The sequence below is a fragment of the Castor canadensis genome, chromosome 5 (assembly GCF_047511655.1).
Source record: "Castor canadensis chromosome 5, mCasCan1.hap1v2, whole genome shotgun sequence".
Lineage (NCBI taxonomy): Eukaryota > Metazoa > Chordata > Mammalia > Rodentia > Castoridae > Castor > Castor canadensis.
The window spans coordinates 131,962,684-131,979,879 of record NC_133390.1 but is presented as its reverse complement, the minus strand read 5'-3'; the positions used below and the strand labels follow the sequence as shown (position 1 = coordinate 131,979,879).

Below are 17,196 nucleotides of genomic sequence, written 5' to 3'. Positions count from 1 at the left end.
AATTTTTACTATACACCAGACCTTGACCACTTGCCTTAGTTGGTGTTACCTTATTTGATCTTTACCCAAGGTTGGAGGGGGTGCCCTCACTTTACAAGCAAGGAAACCAAGAAGTCATTACACATCTTTGTCCAGTTGAAAAATGATGGCCAGGTTGTACCTCTGAGCTCTCTCACTCAGCACCAATGTCCAAAGGTTTGCTGAGAGTTCAAATCTTGGCCTCAGTCTTACATGAGCCCCTCCAGTCTCAGCATTAGGCTAGACACCAGTTCCCAGGCTTGTCCTGACTCCTCCTCAGGGACACGCTCACCTGTCTGCCACCAGGTGTCCACCAGTGTGCATCTGCTGTCCCCCACTACACGGTGGAGCCACTCCCAGGCCTCGTGGTTAATAGGCTCTCCCACTGAAACCACACAAAGAGGAAAAAGAAATTAATAGACCTCAAATAAACCTAAAGCCAAAAGGAACAGATTGTTAGCAGGAAACAACTCCATCATTTCTCTAAAGGACATATGAGGAAAACTGCAGAGGCTGTCAGCTCATCATGCATGGGAGAAATGCAAATTACAACAAGGTACTTTCAACATTGGGAGGTCAAAAGACAAAGCGCTGGCAAGAATGTGGGCAAACAGGATGTCACCACACATTGTAGAAGTATAATTTGGCACAGAAATTTTGAGGGGCAACTGGGACATTTCTCTTAATGTCCCAGTTAATTTAAGAGTGCAGGCTGCAGCCAGGTGCCAGTGGCTCATGCCTGTAATCCTAGCTACTCCGGAGGCAGAGATCAGGAAGATAGCAGATCAAAGCCAGCCCAGGCAAAAGTTCTCAAGACCCTATCTTGGAAAAGAAAAAAAAAAAAAAGCAACCCATAACAAAAAAGGACTGGTGGAGTGGTTCAAGTTGTAGGCCCTGAGTTCAAGCCCGAATATGGCAAAAAAAAAAAAAAAAAAAAAGAAGAGTGTAGGCCAGATGCCAGTGGCTCACATCCATAATCCTAGATACTTGGGAGGCTGAGATCAAGAGGATTGCAGTTCAAGGCCAATCCATGCAAACAGTTCATGAGACTCCATCTCCAAAATAACCAAAGCAAAATAGACTGAAGATGAGGCTCAATTGGTAGGGCACCTGGTTTTCGAGCATGAAGCTCTGAGTTCAAACCTTAGTCCCACAAAAAAAAAAAAGTGCAAAAACTGCATATAACTATTAGAGGCAAAATCCATTAAAGCCAAAGATATGTTTACTCTACCACCTCAAAATTTGACTCCTGACATATGCTCTACAGAACTGATAAAGATGCTTCCCAAAAATGGCCATGAAAAATATGGACCCAAGCAGCTCTGTTCCTAACAGCCAGAAACTACAAACTGCTCCTCAAGAATGAAATGGGTAAGTGATAGGACATTCATGCAATGGAATACCATATTACTACAAAAATAAACCAAAACCACTGCTACCCCAACATGCTGTGCGATCCCATCTACACAAAGTTCAAAACATGCAAATTAACCCACAGTGAGAGGGGTCAAATAGTGATCTCGGCTAGGGACTACTGAAGGAAGCCTTCTATGTTGTAGTCTACATCCATATTCTTTCATTTCTACAGCCTGATCTGGATGGTGGTCATCTCTCTATTACTGAAGAAAGCACTCATGAAACTGAGCACCAACATCTGTGCATTTTACCCTTAACAGAAAGGAAAAGAAGTGCTTTTGCTCTGGGATCCCACCTCTCAGTGTCTATCCTAACAAGAATGCCCCCAAAGCTGGTATGTGACTTGTGCTCACCAGTTTAGACCCACTATGGCTGAAGCAATGAAAACCTCACCTGCTGGCTGCCTCCTGCTCAGAACCACCCCATCAACACTCATCCTGGCAGAGCCCCCAGGTCCACCTGCACAAGCACACCCTCTCCTGCCACAGCGCCGTGCTCACCTGACCCCAGAGTGCGCAGAGAGGAGCGGTCATACTTCTTCACCCAGTCATCACCATACTTCAGCAGCAGCCGGATGGCTGTTGGGGCACCGTAGAACTGACTGATCTTTAACCTCTGCACTGTCTCCCAGTACCGACCTACAACAGGGCCCAAGCCTGTGGTCAGTAAGAGAGCCCACCAAACACCATCTGCTTCACACACATTTGGAGGCAAGCTTAGAGTTACTGAGGGCTGGGTATGTGTATCCATCTGCACGTCATCATAGAAAAGGAGCCCATACTAGTCCTTGATTCAGAAGGGAGCCCCAAGAGGATGGAGTCCCAAAGGCAGCCTTTTCCCAGCGTCCCCCAAATCCAAGTGGGCATGTGTGGGAACAGTCTGCACCTGGCCTTGGATGACTACATCTACACAGGGTACCCCACATGAGCTAGCCAGGAATTAGTTCAAAGGGTATCACTGCAAATTTTTTTTAATGACATAGAACTTTGGCTCAGTCATGATTGAATAGCTTCTAAAGGGATGACTGGTCTTCCCCTGGTAATAGTGCAGCTACTGCTTGTGTGTGGGACAAAGGCCACATGCCCAGCACACACACACACACACACACACACACATCCTTAACTCTGCAAAGTCCCCTAAGTCACCCCATTCACACTTATTAGTGAAGTGACACAAATAAGACCACACCTGAACCTAGCCATCCATCCCTTGCATTGCCCTTACACCCTCTCCCTTGAGTGTACACAGCCTCATTTGGCAGTTGAGAAGAGCAAGGAGGCAGGTAAGGAAGAAGCCTACACACCTGACAGTCAGCACTGTGGAATTCTCAGTCAAGAGCAGGCGGGAAGAGCCACCACTATTTAATTGCATTAAAGCAAATACTTGGGGACACTGTATTGTATAATAGAAGCCAAAGGACCTGACCATGTCCTCAAACTGACCTCAATTTAATAGAGGTGACTCCAGGCCTCACAAGACTCTGGCAGCAGGGCTGGAGTAGGTAGGGAAGGTAGACAGCTGGCCTGGACTTTGATGAAAGGCCAGATCTGGTCAGGTGAGGTGGCTACAGAGGTGAAAGGGCAATGCTAAAGTGATGACCTAAGGAGGCAGCTCAGGTTAGAGGGACAGGAATGCTGGAATGGGTCACTTGGAAGTGAGATGTCTTCTGGCTCCTAATCAACTCCCTCCTACTGCTCATGAGATCATCCTCACACAGCACTGGCTCAATGCCTGGTCTACCCAGCAGGGCTCAATGCCCAGAAGCTCTGGTGTCTAGCTGGCATCTTATCAATAGGACCACAAGAACCACAGCCTCACCAGAGCCTAGTGGCTTGTCCTGCACTCAAGCAGTAGCTGCACTATTACTACGGGAAGACCAATCATCCCTTTAGAGGCTATTCAATCATGACTGAGCCAAAGTCATTAAAAAAAATTTTCAGTGATACCCTTTGAACTAATTCCTGGTTTGCTCATGTGGGGTACCCCATGTAGATGTAGTCATCCAAGGCTATCCTCTACCCTACTGAGGATCTTTTCTCCAGCCTCAAACTCCCTCCTCTGCCACCCCAGTGCAGGTCCCAAACAAGGTCCTCCATTCTCACCAGCATCAGGATAAACTGGGGTGCTCTCAAAAAGAACACTAGTGGCTCCATTGCAGAGGGGACCATATACCACATAGCTGTGACCAGTGATCCAGCCGATATCAGCCACACAGCCAAAGACATCACCAGGCTGGTAGTCAAACACGAGCTGCAGACAAGGAGGGGACAATCAGGAGCTTGTCCTCTCCACACCACCAAGTTCCTGCATATCACTAAGACATGGCCATGTGTGAATAGTGAGCCACAGCCACCATGGCCACCAGCAGCAGGATGAGTGAGTACACTACAGAGACCTCACGCAGCACACAGCAGGGAAGAGGCAGAATTCCTGATTCAGGTAACAGCACTCTGACCCTTGCAGATATAAGTGGGCAAAAGAAGCCAGGTACAAATGAGTGCACACTGCGTAAGTCCCTAGAGAGAAACTCAAAGCCAGACAAAACTGATCTAGGTGATCTGGAGATCACCTGTAGGAACACATGGGAGCCTTCCAAAGCTGGAGATGTCCCATGTCCTGAAACAAATGTGCACCCAGAGGCAAACTCTATCTGGTTGTATACCTGAATTGTTGGTATGACTCAGTGGTAGAGCACATGCTTAGCATGCATGAGGCCCAGGGTTCACTCTCCAGCACCAAAAAGAAGAGGGGAAAATATGGGCACCTTTCTGAATTACTTTATGCGCTACTTTTAATCCTTCAAAAACTTTAAAAAAATAAAAGCCAAAAATTGCATTAAGCATCATCAGCTGCTAAAAGCATAAGAGGAGACATTTCCCTCTTCTTCCTTCTTGCCAAAGGGTCCAACCAAAGCCTGATCTATCTCAGGATCAGACTGCCCATCTGCAGGAGACACAGAACAGAGACCCCAGGGCAAATGGCCAGATACTACAACAAACAAAGTCTAAGGAAATGTAAGGGATGGAGAGGAACTCATAAGTTTAAAAAAAATGTAGTAGACAAAAAACTTGCAATGGGCAAGAGTAAGCTATAGTATCCAGGAATGCACTTTTGGCTCAGATGCAGAACCCAGACTCTTTGCACATGTATGTACACCTGCTCTGCACTCACAGCAGCCTGCTCCTGAATACACCATAAGTAAACATAGGCACTGCACCCCAACGGGCATTATTCTGCCACAGGAAGAGTTCTGGTCCTAACTGTAGCCCCTCCCCATACTTCTCAGAGCCTGCCAGGGGCACACCACCACCCAATCCCTGCCCCTCCGCAGACCCTACCTTGTGTGTCAGGGCAGCATAGAGCAGGTAGCCCGCCTGGGTGTGGACGAGTCCCTTGGGAGACCCAGTGCTCCCTGAGGTATACAGCATGAAGAGCATATCCTCGCTGCCCATGCTCTCTGGGGCGCACACAGGGGCTTCCTTGTCCATCTCCTGAAAGGGAGAAGCATACAGGCTATTCAGAGCATGTAGCCTCTCCCTTTGGCCTCCCTGAGAACATCACTGTCCCAGCTGCTGCAGGACTGTACAGACTAGATTCAGAGTTCACCTTCTCTGGCCTGCCCAGGTTCAACTTCAAATGCAGAAAGCACACAAAATAAAAATATAGATCAGGCTGGCACATAGCCCAGTGGTAGAGCTTGTGCTTAGCATGTGAAAGGTTAAATCCCCAGGGAGAAAAAAAGTGGTAACTACTACCAGGGAACCCTGGACACTCTAAGGAACCCAGATTGAGAACCATAACCCAACAAGACCAGGCCCAGTTAACCTCCTCGAGCTACAGAAAGTGAAGCAAACCCACCTGCTCAAGGTGGACGTCCAGATCCCCCATGTGGACCTTGTTGTCCGTCCTGTGAGCCACCAGGACGTGCTGGATGGTTGGGCAATTCTTTACAGCCTCGTCCACTATTTTCTTCAGCTCCACCACACGCCCTCCCCGGAGTCCTTGGTTGAAGGTGATAACCACCTTGCACTTGGCTGAGGGAGACAACATGGACAAGTCTGATCAGTTTCCTTCCCTCTCTGACTCTCACAGCTGCATTTGCAGCCATTAATTCCAAGCTTAACAGTGAGATAGAGAAAGTCCAATCTTGAGTAAAAGTGAAAAAACAAGAGCTGGTGAAGTGGCTCAAGTGGCAGAGCACCTGCCTAGCAAGCACGAGGCCCTGAGTTCAAATCCCAGTACCACTAAAAAAAAAAAAAAAAAGAGTGCAGGTCTCCCTGCTTTTCGACCTCAGTGTGCCATTCAGAAGTACCAGGACTCTCCCTAACTCTGAGGATGAGCAGAAAGAACCAGGGACAAATCTCCTTGAAGTTCAACTCTTCTGCCTCCGGTGGGTACATGAAGACAGTTTCCTAACTTGACCTTCACTCCTCTCTCTTATCTGTCCCAGGAGCTCTCCACAGATAAACGGCTATTGCAGCATTTGCACCAACTATGATACCAAAGCAACAGCAAAAGACAGACACCAAGCCCCAAAGAGTCCCTCCAGGGTGATAAGTGTAGGCCAAAACACTTCACTGTCCAGCGAATAGAGCCCTCACCCAGGAGGGTGCCCTCACCTTCAGGAACACTCTCCCAGCTCCATACCTGCTCTTCAGTGACCCACCCAGGCTTGGCCAGGCCTGAGACTTTGCTGGGGAACCTGAGCTTCACAACCAAACCAGAGTGAGGGCCAGCACCAGGCATAAGGAACACACACACACACATACACGGCCTGAGCACCACAGGGCAAAGGAATTACCCTCCACACTGTGCCTAGATGTGGGATCACCCAGAAAGTCTCAGCTGTGGTGGGTTATCCAGTCAGCCCCTAAGGAAGAACCTGCAGCACTTGTAGTATTGCCTAGCAGGTCTCACCTACATCCTTGAGGCCTTTTAATCACTCTCTATCAAAGGCCTCTACCAGCACCGGGAGCAAAAGTGCTGGGGACTTGCTCCCACCCCCAGCTGTCCTCAACCAGTGGCTCTCGAGACAATAAATACCTCAACTCCCTGCCTGGCATGTGGGTTCATTCTGATACACAGAGGCTACATTATCATCCACTCTTCTCTATGGATGAAACTGGCCACCCAGTGAATTCCTCATCCTGACCCCACTTTCCACTGCCTGTGCTGCTTCCTAGAATCACTTCACCCACAAGCTGAAGGGAGAGGTTCCTGCTGCAGCCTCAGAGCTGGCCTGAATCTCTAGTTATTCCGAAGTCCTAGGGTTCTGGGAGCTGCCCCCGCACCCGGTTACTAAGTCCCTACATGCTGCAGCCATCTAGATTTACTACTATTGCTTGTCTCAGAGAATCTTAGCAGACACACTTGGTAACTATGGCCACACCAGCAAGAGAGGAAAGGCACAGCCTGTGTGATGCTAAAAGCATGAATACTGGTAGAAAATCTTTTGTTTTCCCACTTACCAGCTGTGTGGCTCTGGGTAAGTCACTTAACCTATCTGTGTCTTATCATTAAAAATGGAATGGTACTCCAAATAAAAGACCAGGACCGGACAGCTTCACTGGTGAGTGAAAAATTAGCATTTATAGAATTAACACAAACCCTTCTCACACTCTTCCAAAAAAAACTGAGGCAGAGGATATTTCCAAACTCATTCTATGAGGTCATCATCACTCTGATACCAAAGCCAGGCAAAGACACTAAAGGAAAAGAAAACTACAGACCAATATCCCTAATAAACAATGATGCAAAAATTCTCAACACAACACTATTAACAGAATTATATCCTAGGACCAAGTGGAATTTTTTCCCAAGAAAGCAAGGTTGGTTGAATATGCAAAACTCAACAATGTAATACTAACAGAGCCATAGAAAAGCCCATATCTCAATTAATGCAGTGTTTGACAAAATTCTACACCTTTCATGATAAAAAACAAAAACACAGTTAACAAACCAGGAACTCCCTCAATCTGATAAAGGGCATCCCTGAAAATCCACAGCCAACATACTCAACAGTGAAAGACCAAAGCCTTCCCTTTAGGATCAGGAAACAGACAAGGATGCCTGCTTACATCACTGCCATTCAGCATTGTAACAGAAGTTCTAGCCAGAGCAATCAGTCAGGAAAAAGAAGTAAAACAACATCCAAAGTGAAAAGGAAGAAATAAAACTATCTCTTCACAGATGGGACAGTTCTACAGGTAAATCTACAAAAACTATTAAAGTTATCAGCAAAGTTAAAGGATACAAGATCAACATGCAAAAATTAGTTGTATTTTCCAGAATTGGTGGGGCATACCTATAATCCCAGCACTCAGAGATGGAAGCAGGAGGAGCAAAAGTTAGAGGGCAGCTTGGACTACACAGTGAGACCCTGTTTCAAAAAACCAGTGGCTGTGGATGTAGCTCAGTGGCCAAACCCTTACCTAATATGCATAAGGCCCTGGGTTAGATTCCTGAGGATCCCCAAAAAAATAAGCTATATTTCTATCTAGCAATGAATAACCTGCAAAGGAAATAAAGAGAACATGAAACATAAGAACTCTTAGGGGATCTCAGAAGCTGGTATCTTCCTTGGGGAGGCAGTTCAAGGGACTGTGAAGGAGAGGGCAGAGATCAGATTGCACAGGCACCAGGCCACCATCCAGACTTTGGGCCACCAGCTAGACAGCAAGAGCAAGGAGACACTGCTGTTCTGATCTTTCCAGAGACTCTGACCCACCTGCAGTCAGAAAGCCTTTAATATACACCACATGCCCCTTCCCCTGCATCCAAGCTTCCAGACACATCCAGCTTTGCTCCTTACACCTGTGGCACCTTCAATACATCTCCAGCCTCATCTGGCCTCCATGCTCTCTCCCGGCCTTGTAGCCCTGCCAGCTCCCTCCTGCACCTCACACAGAATGTGCTCCTCCCACTGTCTAGCCGGTGCCTCTGCTGTTTTCTCTACTTGGAGCTATCTTCCTCATCTGGTCAAATGCAACACACTCAGATTTCAGCTCATGAAACAAATGCTCATTTTGGTCCATGTGCATGTCCCTGGTAGTATCCGTTACTTGTCTATATGACTTTTTATTCGTATCTAGCTCCACTCTAATGTCTCCATCCTGATGGCCAGATCTCCAGGAACAAGAACCTGGAGACTCCCAAGGCCCTCCCCTCCGACTTCTCCTGTGCTCACCATCATTGATTCTCCCAGCCAAGGACTCTGCACTGAATCCAGCAAAGACAACGGTGTGTACAGCTCCAATTCTTGCACAGGCCAGCATTGCTGCCACAGCAAGTGGGGACACGGGCATGTAGATGGCCACACGGTCCCCTCGGTGGACTCCATGCCTCTTCAGCGTGTTGGCCAGGCGACATGTGGTCTCCAGCAATTCCCTGCATCACAGGAAAGAGAAGGACATGAGAACTAGGGAAGGGCTAATGTGCAAAATAGTTTCATAAACTGTAAGTACTGCACACCCAGCTTACTGCAGAAAGGACAGCAGGCACTTGAGAACACGTTACATGGCAAATTGTTTTCCAGAAAGAAATTATTTTAATATTTGTTCATTCACCGCCACATCGCCAAGGCGATAAGACCGTCTCTGCAGATTTCAAGTAATTTCTCAGAGAATACACGTATCTGAAGTATAGATGATATTCCTCAAACTTCTGAAAACATTTGCCTCCAAAAGAAATATTTAATAGGGCATTCAGTGGGGGAAAGGGAGATCCAGTTTTCTGAATTAATACAGGCCGGGGCACCAAGAAACCTTCTTGCCAGCGAAGGACCCAGATCCTGGTAGGACTGACCCCAACTCTGCAGAGACACAGGGATTCAGGAGAGGGAAGGCAACATGCAGATGGCCACTTTGCTTGCAGCCCCAAGGCAGAGTTGGCAGGCAGTGACTGTGCTAGGCCCTGAATGGACACAGGGGACAGAGATGGGCTGTCCTTTCCCTTCATCCATCGTGGTAGGAGTACCCCCCCTCCTTGCTTTATAGCAAGGTTTCATCAGCTAATCAGAACACAGCATTCCAGGACAAGCTGGATTAGCTTTATTGACAAGTGATCCAGCCCAGCCCAGCCCAATCGAAGTCCATGACACCCAACTCTGAGAAAACCAAGAGTGAGTAATCACTGCCCAAGAGTGGGTGGTCAGGCTTAGTGGAGGCTTAGTAGTCAGGCTTAATGGAGAAAAGCTAAGCCGGGAGCAGAAGCAAGCCCATCCATCTCTTCATTATTGTTCCACATCTTATCTTGCTGAACTTGGACTTGGCTATTGCATTAATCAATCATTCTCCCACTTTTACTGTACATTGTTTGATTTAAATTATTTGCAGTAAAAAGAAGTAACACCGGATAGATAGAATAAGAAGGGGAAAACCAAGGTCCCTTCTCTTTGGATTGTGGCTACATTGCCCTATGCATTGCAGCAAGAGGCCACTAGTGGGGCAGCACCAGCTCTGCACAGTTCTCTGTTCAAAAGGATGTCATGGAAAGGGCTCCCAAGAAAGGAGAAGCCCAGGCAACCACAGCAGAATGAAAACAAACAGTCCCCATCTCAGGCAGGAACCTCAAGTAGCCCTTTGTTTCTTCCCAAAACTATCCTGCAAAGGAGACCAGATGAGAACTGATCCCAAGCCCAGACTGCAGTTGGTCCAGCTGGGGCAACTCCTGCCCAAGCTGGCTCCAACGCCTCTGAAGGGATTTTATCTTTTCTCCTTAAAGCTTTCAGAAAGAGAACAAAGGCACCATTCAGCAGCACTCAGCCCACCCCTTGCCTAAATGACAATAAAAGAACACTCCCAATAGCCCCCGACCAAAATCCACAGACTCTAGGGCCCAGAAACACTCCTACTACTGAGAAGAAGGCTGCGAAGGCCCCCTACAGTGCTAAAGAAGCAACTATGGTTGGTAACACAAAAGAGTAAATGGGACCCTTACCACAGGCTCCATTTTCATAGCTTCAGAGCAGTGTTGGGGGAGATGAAGGCTTGAGTGCCCACCAATCAGAGGTATTGAAATTCAGCACTTATTCTGCAACCTGAGTCAGCAGTTTGAAATCAAGGAAGGACCAAGGAAAGTCCATATAGAAAGACCTGGGTTAGCTTTCTTTAGTGGTATATTGGCATGGAAGCTTACAAACGTCAACTTACATGTGATTGTCAGAAAAAGTAAGCTCTATCCATTTTGTGTAACTGTCACAAGTATTAATGAGAAGCAGGACCCTGATGAATGTTCAGGAGGCATTCTCTTTCCCAACAGATGGAAACTCCCAGATTTCTAAATCATTTTCTAAAATGATTTCCTAAGGTGTTAAAAATCCCATTCTAGGCACCCTGAGGATGGTTGAGGGTGTTGGCACTGGACAAAGGAAACAAGAGGGACAGTGTCCCCAGAAGCACAGTTCTGACTCAGGAAATGAAAGCATACCTCTAACATGTGCAGGGCACTCAGCTTCTCAGCTTGGTGGTATAGTCACAGAAGGCAGAGATAGCTTTCAGAACAGTTTGGCTGTAGGGAGGAGGATTGAACCAGAAAGGAATGAGTGGGTTCTCCCTACAGGGGCAAAAGTGGCCCAACCATTAGAGCTGAGCAGCTGAAGTGAAACCCAAGGGAGGGTGTACAGACCAGCTGACGCTGATCGTGTGTTGTCTGGAGGATGGAGAGCCTCAGCATGCACTCAGAGGCTAAGGAAGGATCTAGTGAGGACCTCAACATGGGTGTTCCTGGAAAGACCAAGGCCCTTGATATGTGCCCAGGACCCGACTGGGTCTGATGAGTGCCATAATCTTGCTGCTGCATCCAGAGAATGGGCTTCTCATAAATAAATAGATCTAGGTAAATCTCAGATCTCTTCCACTTCCTGTTCATTCCGCCAAGGCCATAAATCTTGGGGTGGAAGGGACCCTTGAAGTTCAGATGTAAGGTAGCAGCCTCCAGCCCACAACAATACAGACTCTAGTGAAACATCAGTCTATCAGAGGTCACTTCACAGGGCTGCCTCTTTCTGTGTCACTTTCACAGGAAATAATCCACCTAAAATTAGACCAAGATTTGCAACTTTTCAAACTCCACTCCTTAGTCCTAGCTCAGCCCTTTAAAGTTGCTCAAAATAAAGCTACATCTGTCATTCAATGACAGTCATTCAAATTCTTAAATACTCCCCACCCCTCAGCCTCCTGAAAGCCTTTCCTCGCCCAGGTTCTCTCCTCCAGTCCTCCATGACCCAGCTTACTCTTTCTGGACACCCAGATTGCCAAATGTACCTTCATGTTTCCATAGTTTCGGCTCAGAGCCGAATATGGTTACCCAGACCCTTGACCTCAACTCTGTATCTAATCATGTAAATTAAGAACACATTAATTTTTGCTATACTAGGGATAGAATCCAGGGCCTCATGTACGCTAAGCACATGCTGTGCCACTGAGTTATACTCCCAGCTCAAAACAATGATTTTTTACTCTCTGACACATAAAGTCACCAACCTGCACCCTCCCACTCCTAACATACATGGCAGATACTCTTTAACCAGGACTTCTTTTTGCAGCAGACCTTTAATTTATCTCTATCTAATTCTACCTCAGTTTCTACTTATGTTTACATCTTTTTAAACCAGAACTTTTCATTTTCAACTTGCATTTTTCATCAGCAATCTTCTCCAACTTATATGACTGGAAAATACGGTCAGCAAACCTAGGTCTTGAAATCATTGAAAAATGAATGTTGTCCAAGCAATCTTCTCATTCTAAGTACTCAGAAACTGCTCAAAAGCATGAAGTTGGATATTCGTGATTTCTCAAGACTTGACCATGCTGTTCCTTCTATATTAAAAGATAATGTAGGGAGTCAGGCACACAGGCTCATGCCTGTAATCCTAGCTACTTGGGAGATCACAGCTCCAGGCCAGCCTGGGCAAATACTTCATAAGAACCTATCTCCAAAATAGTCAAAGCAACATGGATTGGAGGTATGGCTCAAAGAGTGCCTGCCTTGCAAGTGCAAAGCCCTGAATTCAAACTCCACTCCCACCAAAAAAAAAAAATGATAGTACAGGAGCAGGCCATGGCTCATGCCTATAACCCCAGCACTCAGGAGGCAGAGGCAAGAGGATTGTGAGTTCAAGGTCAGCCTGGGCTACATAGCAAGACCCTGTCTCAAAAATAACGTTAGAGAAACTAAAATAAAACAACAAAATGATAATGAAGGGCTGAGACTGTAGCTCAGTGGTAGAGTATTTGATCACCAGTAAGGAAAAAAGTAAAAAAAGATAATGCAGCTACACGGCTGCATTTGGGCCACAGCTACAGGAAACATTGGGCTTCCTCACTGCTTGCCAGATACTCTATTTTGTACCCAGGGCACATTCCAAGGCATAGCAACATGCAACTTTCTAAGAAATGATTCCAGTAAATGAGTTAGAATTTAAGTACAGACAGCAATATAACAGTTGTTCCGGTACTGAGCAGGATATATAAGTTTGTTTGCAACATAGGTTATTCATGGTTCAGTCTTCAGTGTAGACATAGGCAAATGATGCTGCATGAATACAGAAATTTGGCCTTGAGGTACTGGTGGACTTGAGTTCACAGTCACTTCTGTCTAGTGACAGAAACATGTTGCTGACTGGCCTTGGGGAAAGGAAGAAGACCTTTTTCAGACAACTCAGAACATCTCCAGGAATAACTTGTGTTCAGTGCTAAAGACATAATCTAACAGACTCCTGCTTGAAGTCAGACAGTACAAATGCACTCCTGCCCCCAGCCTCAGAATCTAAGATTAGCCCAAAACAGGAAACAGCTGGAAAAAGAGTTCAGCGGAAAGAGAAGAAACACACTGGTATTTATGTATTCATCTATCTTCCAGTCAAAGCTGGGTTTTTTTTTCACAGTTAATATTTGTAAGTGTCTTTCTCTCCTGGCCACTTCCTGATGCCAGCCCAGGGAAGAAAGATGTCTGTGTGTTTTGTATTTAAGAAATAAACAAATTGAGCAAGGCGATAGTGACTCACCCCTGCAATCCTAGCTACTCAGTAGCAGGAGGAACATGGTTCGAAGCCAACCCAGGCAAAGAGTTCTTGTGACCCTATCTCAAAAAAATACCCAACCAAGAAATGGCTGGCAGAATGACCCATGTGGTAGAGCACCTGCCTAGCAAGCATGAAGCCCTGAGTTCAAACCCTGGTACTACCTCAAAAAAAATTTTTTTAAAGAAAAGAACAAATTGAGAATGCATGGTTTGTTCATTTCCTACAATTACTCTGGCTCGTGAAATAAACACTAGCTGCAGACTTATCTTCTTTATTGTCCATCTGTCCCACCACAGTACAAGGTCTACTTGTACGGAGTTTCATTCATTGCCTTTTTCCCAGTATTTAGAACAAAGCCTAGCTCATAAAAGATGCTTGATAAATATTTGTTAAACAAAAGGGCACAGGTGAGCACGACACAAGAGCCCAGCAGGCCCAAGCTGAGCTCACCTGTATCTTCTTGCACTTACACTAAGCAGGAAGCACTTTCATGGTCACAGCCACTTCTGTCCTCTAAGTCACAAGAAGACCAACTCCATAGTCTAGATGCAGAACTTGAAAGGATTCTCCTACGCTGTCTGTCTCTAATTTAACTTTTTTTCAGTGTGCTGCTTCTGGAAGATATTGGTGACAAGAGAAGATAGGATGGGCTTTTGGGGAATGGGAACATGGCGAAACAGTCCTCTTCTCTTCCAGTGAGGAGCTGGTAACTACTGAATTGTGTCTCACAGAACCAGCTCTAGGGAGAAAACACCTTCCCTCCTGGTAGACTCCTCTGTTACTGGAGCCACAAAGTCTGATATAATGGTGATGAAATTTGCTCACTCTGAGAGAAAAGAAGCTCAGGAAATTGACTGAATAGGCTCACAAACCAAGTCTGAAACATCTAGCATGTCATTATTTGATTTTGCAGAGAGAAGCTGCCCTGAAAATATAAAGCAGGAGCCACACTTAAACGTGAAAAGATTCCCAAAGCTGCTGTTTGTCAAGGAAGTCCAAGACAGTTGGGTTTCCCAGGAGACAAGAGCTAAGTTGCTAATGGTGACGCCAGATCAACCAGTCAACTTGTGATCGCTAAGCTGTGTTTCCTAAATTTCTCACAGAAAATAGATATGTTTTCCTTGAGGTTTTGCAACACTCTGTGGAAAGTACTGAATTCAGAAAGTTCATCCCCTAAGAAGGTGTCTCACTGGAAGCTAAGAAATGCCTCAACACATACCCCAGCTCCCCACAGCCCTGGGGCCTCAACTGTTCTCATCTGTAAAATGCCTGATAATAGAACCCACTACACCAAGGGGATTGTGAGGTCCAAATATGAAGTCTCAGACACCTTTAAAGGCACCTCATATACAGCAGCTATAATCACTGCAGAGAATGACAGGCTAAGAATGAGAGTTGGGAGCTCTACAGCAGAGATGGCAGGTTATATGCCTCTGCCCCAGGAAAATGTTTGTTTTACATAAGTCACAGCACAGAGTGTGACACAATGTGTGCAGAGGCCTTGCATGCAGCAATCACCTGCACAGCCTGCCTGCTCTGTGCCTGGTGGCCAGTGCCAACAACAGGAATGGATATGAGGAGGACATAGGGTCCCCACAGGCAGAGCTGCTGCCAGCCTGGGGGAGCCTGGGGTTCAGAGAGCCAAGGGGAAGGCAGCTCCACTCTGAACACTGGTCACATGTAATGTGCCACCCGACCTTCTTTGCACTTGCCTCTCACTGGGAGCACAAGGAACCTTCTCTCTACAATAGCCAAGGCCACCTTTGACCCATTATATCTGATCTCCTCAGCCCCAAGGGTCTGATTCTCTCCCAAGGTCTCTCCTCCTGCTTTCCTTCACTCCATCCCCAGTTTCCAGTTCCCTCCCCTGGCATGACAACGGTAACAGAGCAAGTATCCTGTACCCAGGACTATTACAGATCCTTCACATGGAAAAAGCCATTTGTGTCAGCCAGCTTTCTATAGCTATGACAAAATACCTTAGATAATCAACTTAACAAAGGAAAAGTGTTTATTCTGGCTCATAGTTTCAGAAGTTTCAGTCCATGGTTGCTTGGTCCTACTGTTTGGGGCCTGTGGTGGCCAAAAACACTATGAGTACCTCACAGTGGGAGTATGTGGTAGAGGAGTCTGCTTACCTCATGGTAGCCAAGATTCAAGAGACATACACCATGAGAAAGAACCAGAGTCCCAATATCTCCTTCAGGGGCATGCCCCCAATACCCTAAAGAACTTAGCTCTTAAAAGTACCATAACCTCCCACAGGCTGGTCACCAAGCCTCAAACTCATGGGCCTTTGGGGAACACTCCACACAATAGCACCATTCAACTATTAAGCAGCCTATGGGATCTGAGCTTCCTTTCCTCTCCTTTTTTTTCATGTGAGGAAACTGAGGCACAGAAAAATTAAGCCACTTTCTCAAACCTATTCAACTGAATGAGTTAAGGCAAGATTCAAATCCAGATATATTAAAAAGACTGAAAGATCCCAAATCAATGACCTAATGATACATCTCAAACTCCTAGAAAAACAAGAACAAGCAAATCCCAAAACAAAGAGAAGGAGAGAAATAATAAAAATAAGGGCTGAAATCAATGAAATAGAAACCAAAAAAAACCATACAAAGAATTAATGAAACAAAAAGTTGGTTCTTTGAAAAAATAAACAAGATCAACAGACCCCTGGCAAACCTGACTAAAATGAGGAGAGAAAGAACCCAAATTAGTAGAATCAGGAATGCAAAAAGGGGAGATAACAACAAACACCATGGAAGTCCAGGAAATCATCAGAGACTACTTTGAGAACATATATTCAAATAAATTTGAAAATCTTAAAGAAATGGACAGATTTCTAGATACATATGATCATCCAAAATTGAACCAAGAGGATATTAATCACCTGAATAGATCTATAACACAAAATGAAATTGAAGCAGCAATCAAGAGTCTCCCCAAAAAAAGGAACCCTCTTACACTGTTGGTGGGAATGTAAGCTAGTACAACCACTCTGGAAAAAAATATGGAGGCTACTTAAAAAGCTAAGCATTGATCTACCATTTGATCCAGCAGTACCACTCTTGGGGATATACCCAAAAGACTGTGACACAGGTTACTCCAGAGGCACCTGCACACCCATGTTTATTGCAGCACTATTCACAGTAGCCAAGTTATGGAAACAGCCAAGATGCACCACTACTGATGAATGGATCAAGAAAATGTGGTATCTATACACAATGGAATTTTATGCAGCTATGAAGAAGAACGAAATGTTATCATTCACTGGTAAATGGATGGAATTGGAGAACATCATTCTGAGTGAGGTTAGCCTGGCCCAAAAGACCAAAAATCATATGTTCTCCCTCATATGCGGACATTAGATCAAGGGCAAACACAACAAGGGGATTGGACTTTGAGCACATGATAAAGCGAGAGCACACAAGGGAGGGGTGAGGCTAGGTAAGACACCTAAAAAACTAGATAGCATTTGTTGCCCTCAACACAGAGAAACTAAAGCAGATACCTTAAAAGCAACTGAGGCCAATAGGAAAAGGGGACCAGGAACTAGAGAAAAGGTTAGATCAAAAAGAATTAACCTAGAAGGTAACACACACGCATAGGAAATCAATGTGAGTCAACTCCCTGTATAGCTATCCTTAGCTCAACTAGCAAAAACCCTTGGTCCCTCCTATTATTGCTTATATTCTCTCTTCAACAAATTTAGAGATAAGGGAAGAATAGTA

At 45.7% G+C, this 17,196-nt stretch overlaps 1 protein-coding gene across 3 annotated transcripts in view; it reads right to left on the bottom strand.

Moving 5' to 3' along the window:
- The window catches only part of Acss1 (acyl-CoA synthetase short chain family member 1), a 53,500-nt gene that overhangs the window by 12,239 nt on the left and 24,065 nt on the right, over positions 1–17,196 (bottom strand). For all 3 annotated transcript variants that reach the window (XR_012448120.1, XM_020171578.2, XM_074074207.1), the window contains exons 3-8: positions 8,621–8,820; positions 5,293–5,468; positions 4,773–4,925; positions 3,537–3,684; positions 1,935–2,072; positions 311–403 (exon numbers count right to left, since the gene is read on the bottom strand). Coding sequence is in view for 2 of the 3 variants with exons in the window: in XM_020171578.2 (XP_020027167.1) it covers positions 311–403; positions 1,935–2,072; positions 3,537–3,684; positions 4,773–4,925; positions 5,293–5,468; positions 8,621–8,820 (908 nt within the window). In the remaining variant the exon portion in view is untranslated. The remainder of the gene's footprint in view (positions 1–310; positions 404–1,934; positions 2,073–3,536; positions 3,685–4,772; positions 4,926–5,292; positions 5,469–8,620; positions 8,821–17,196) is intronic.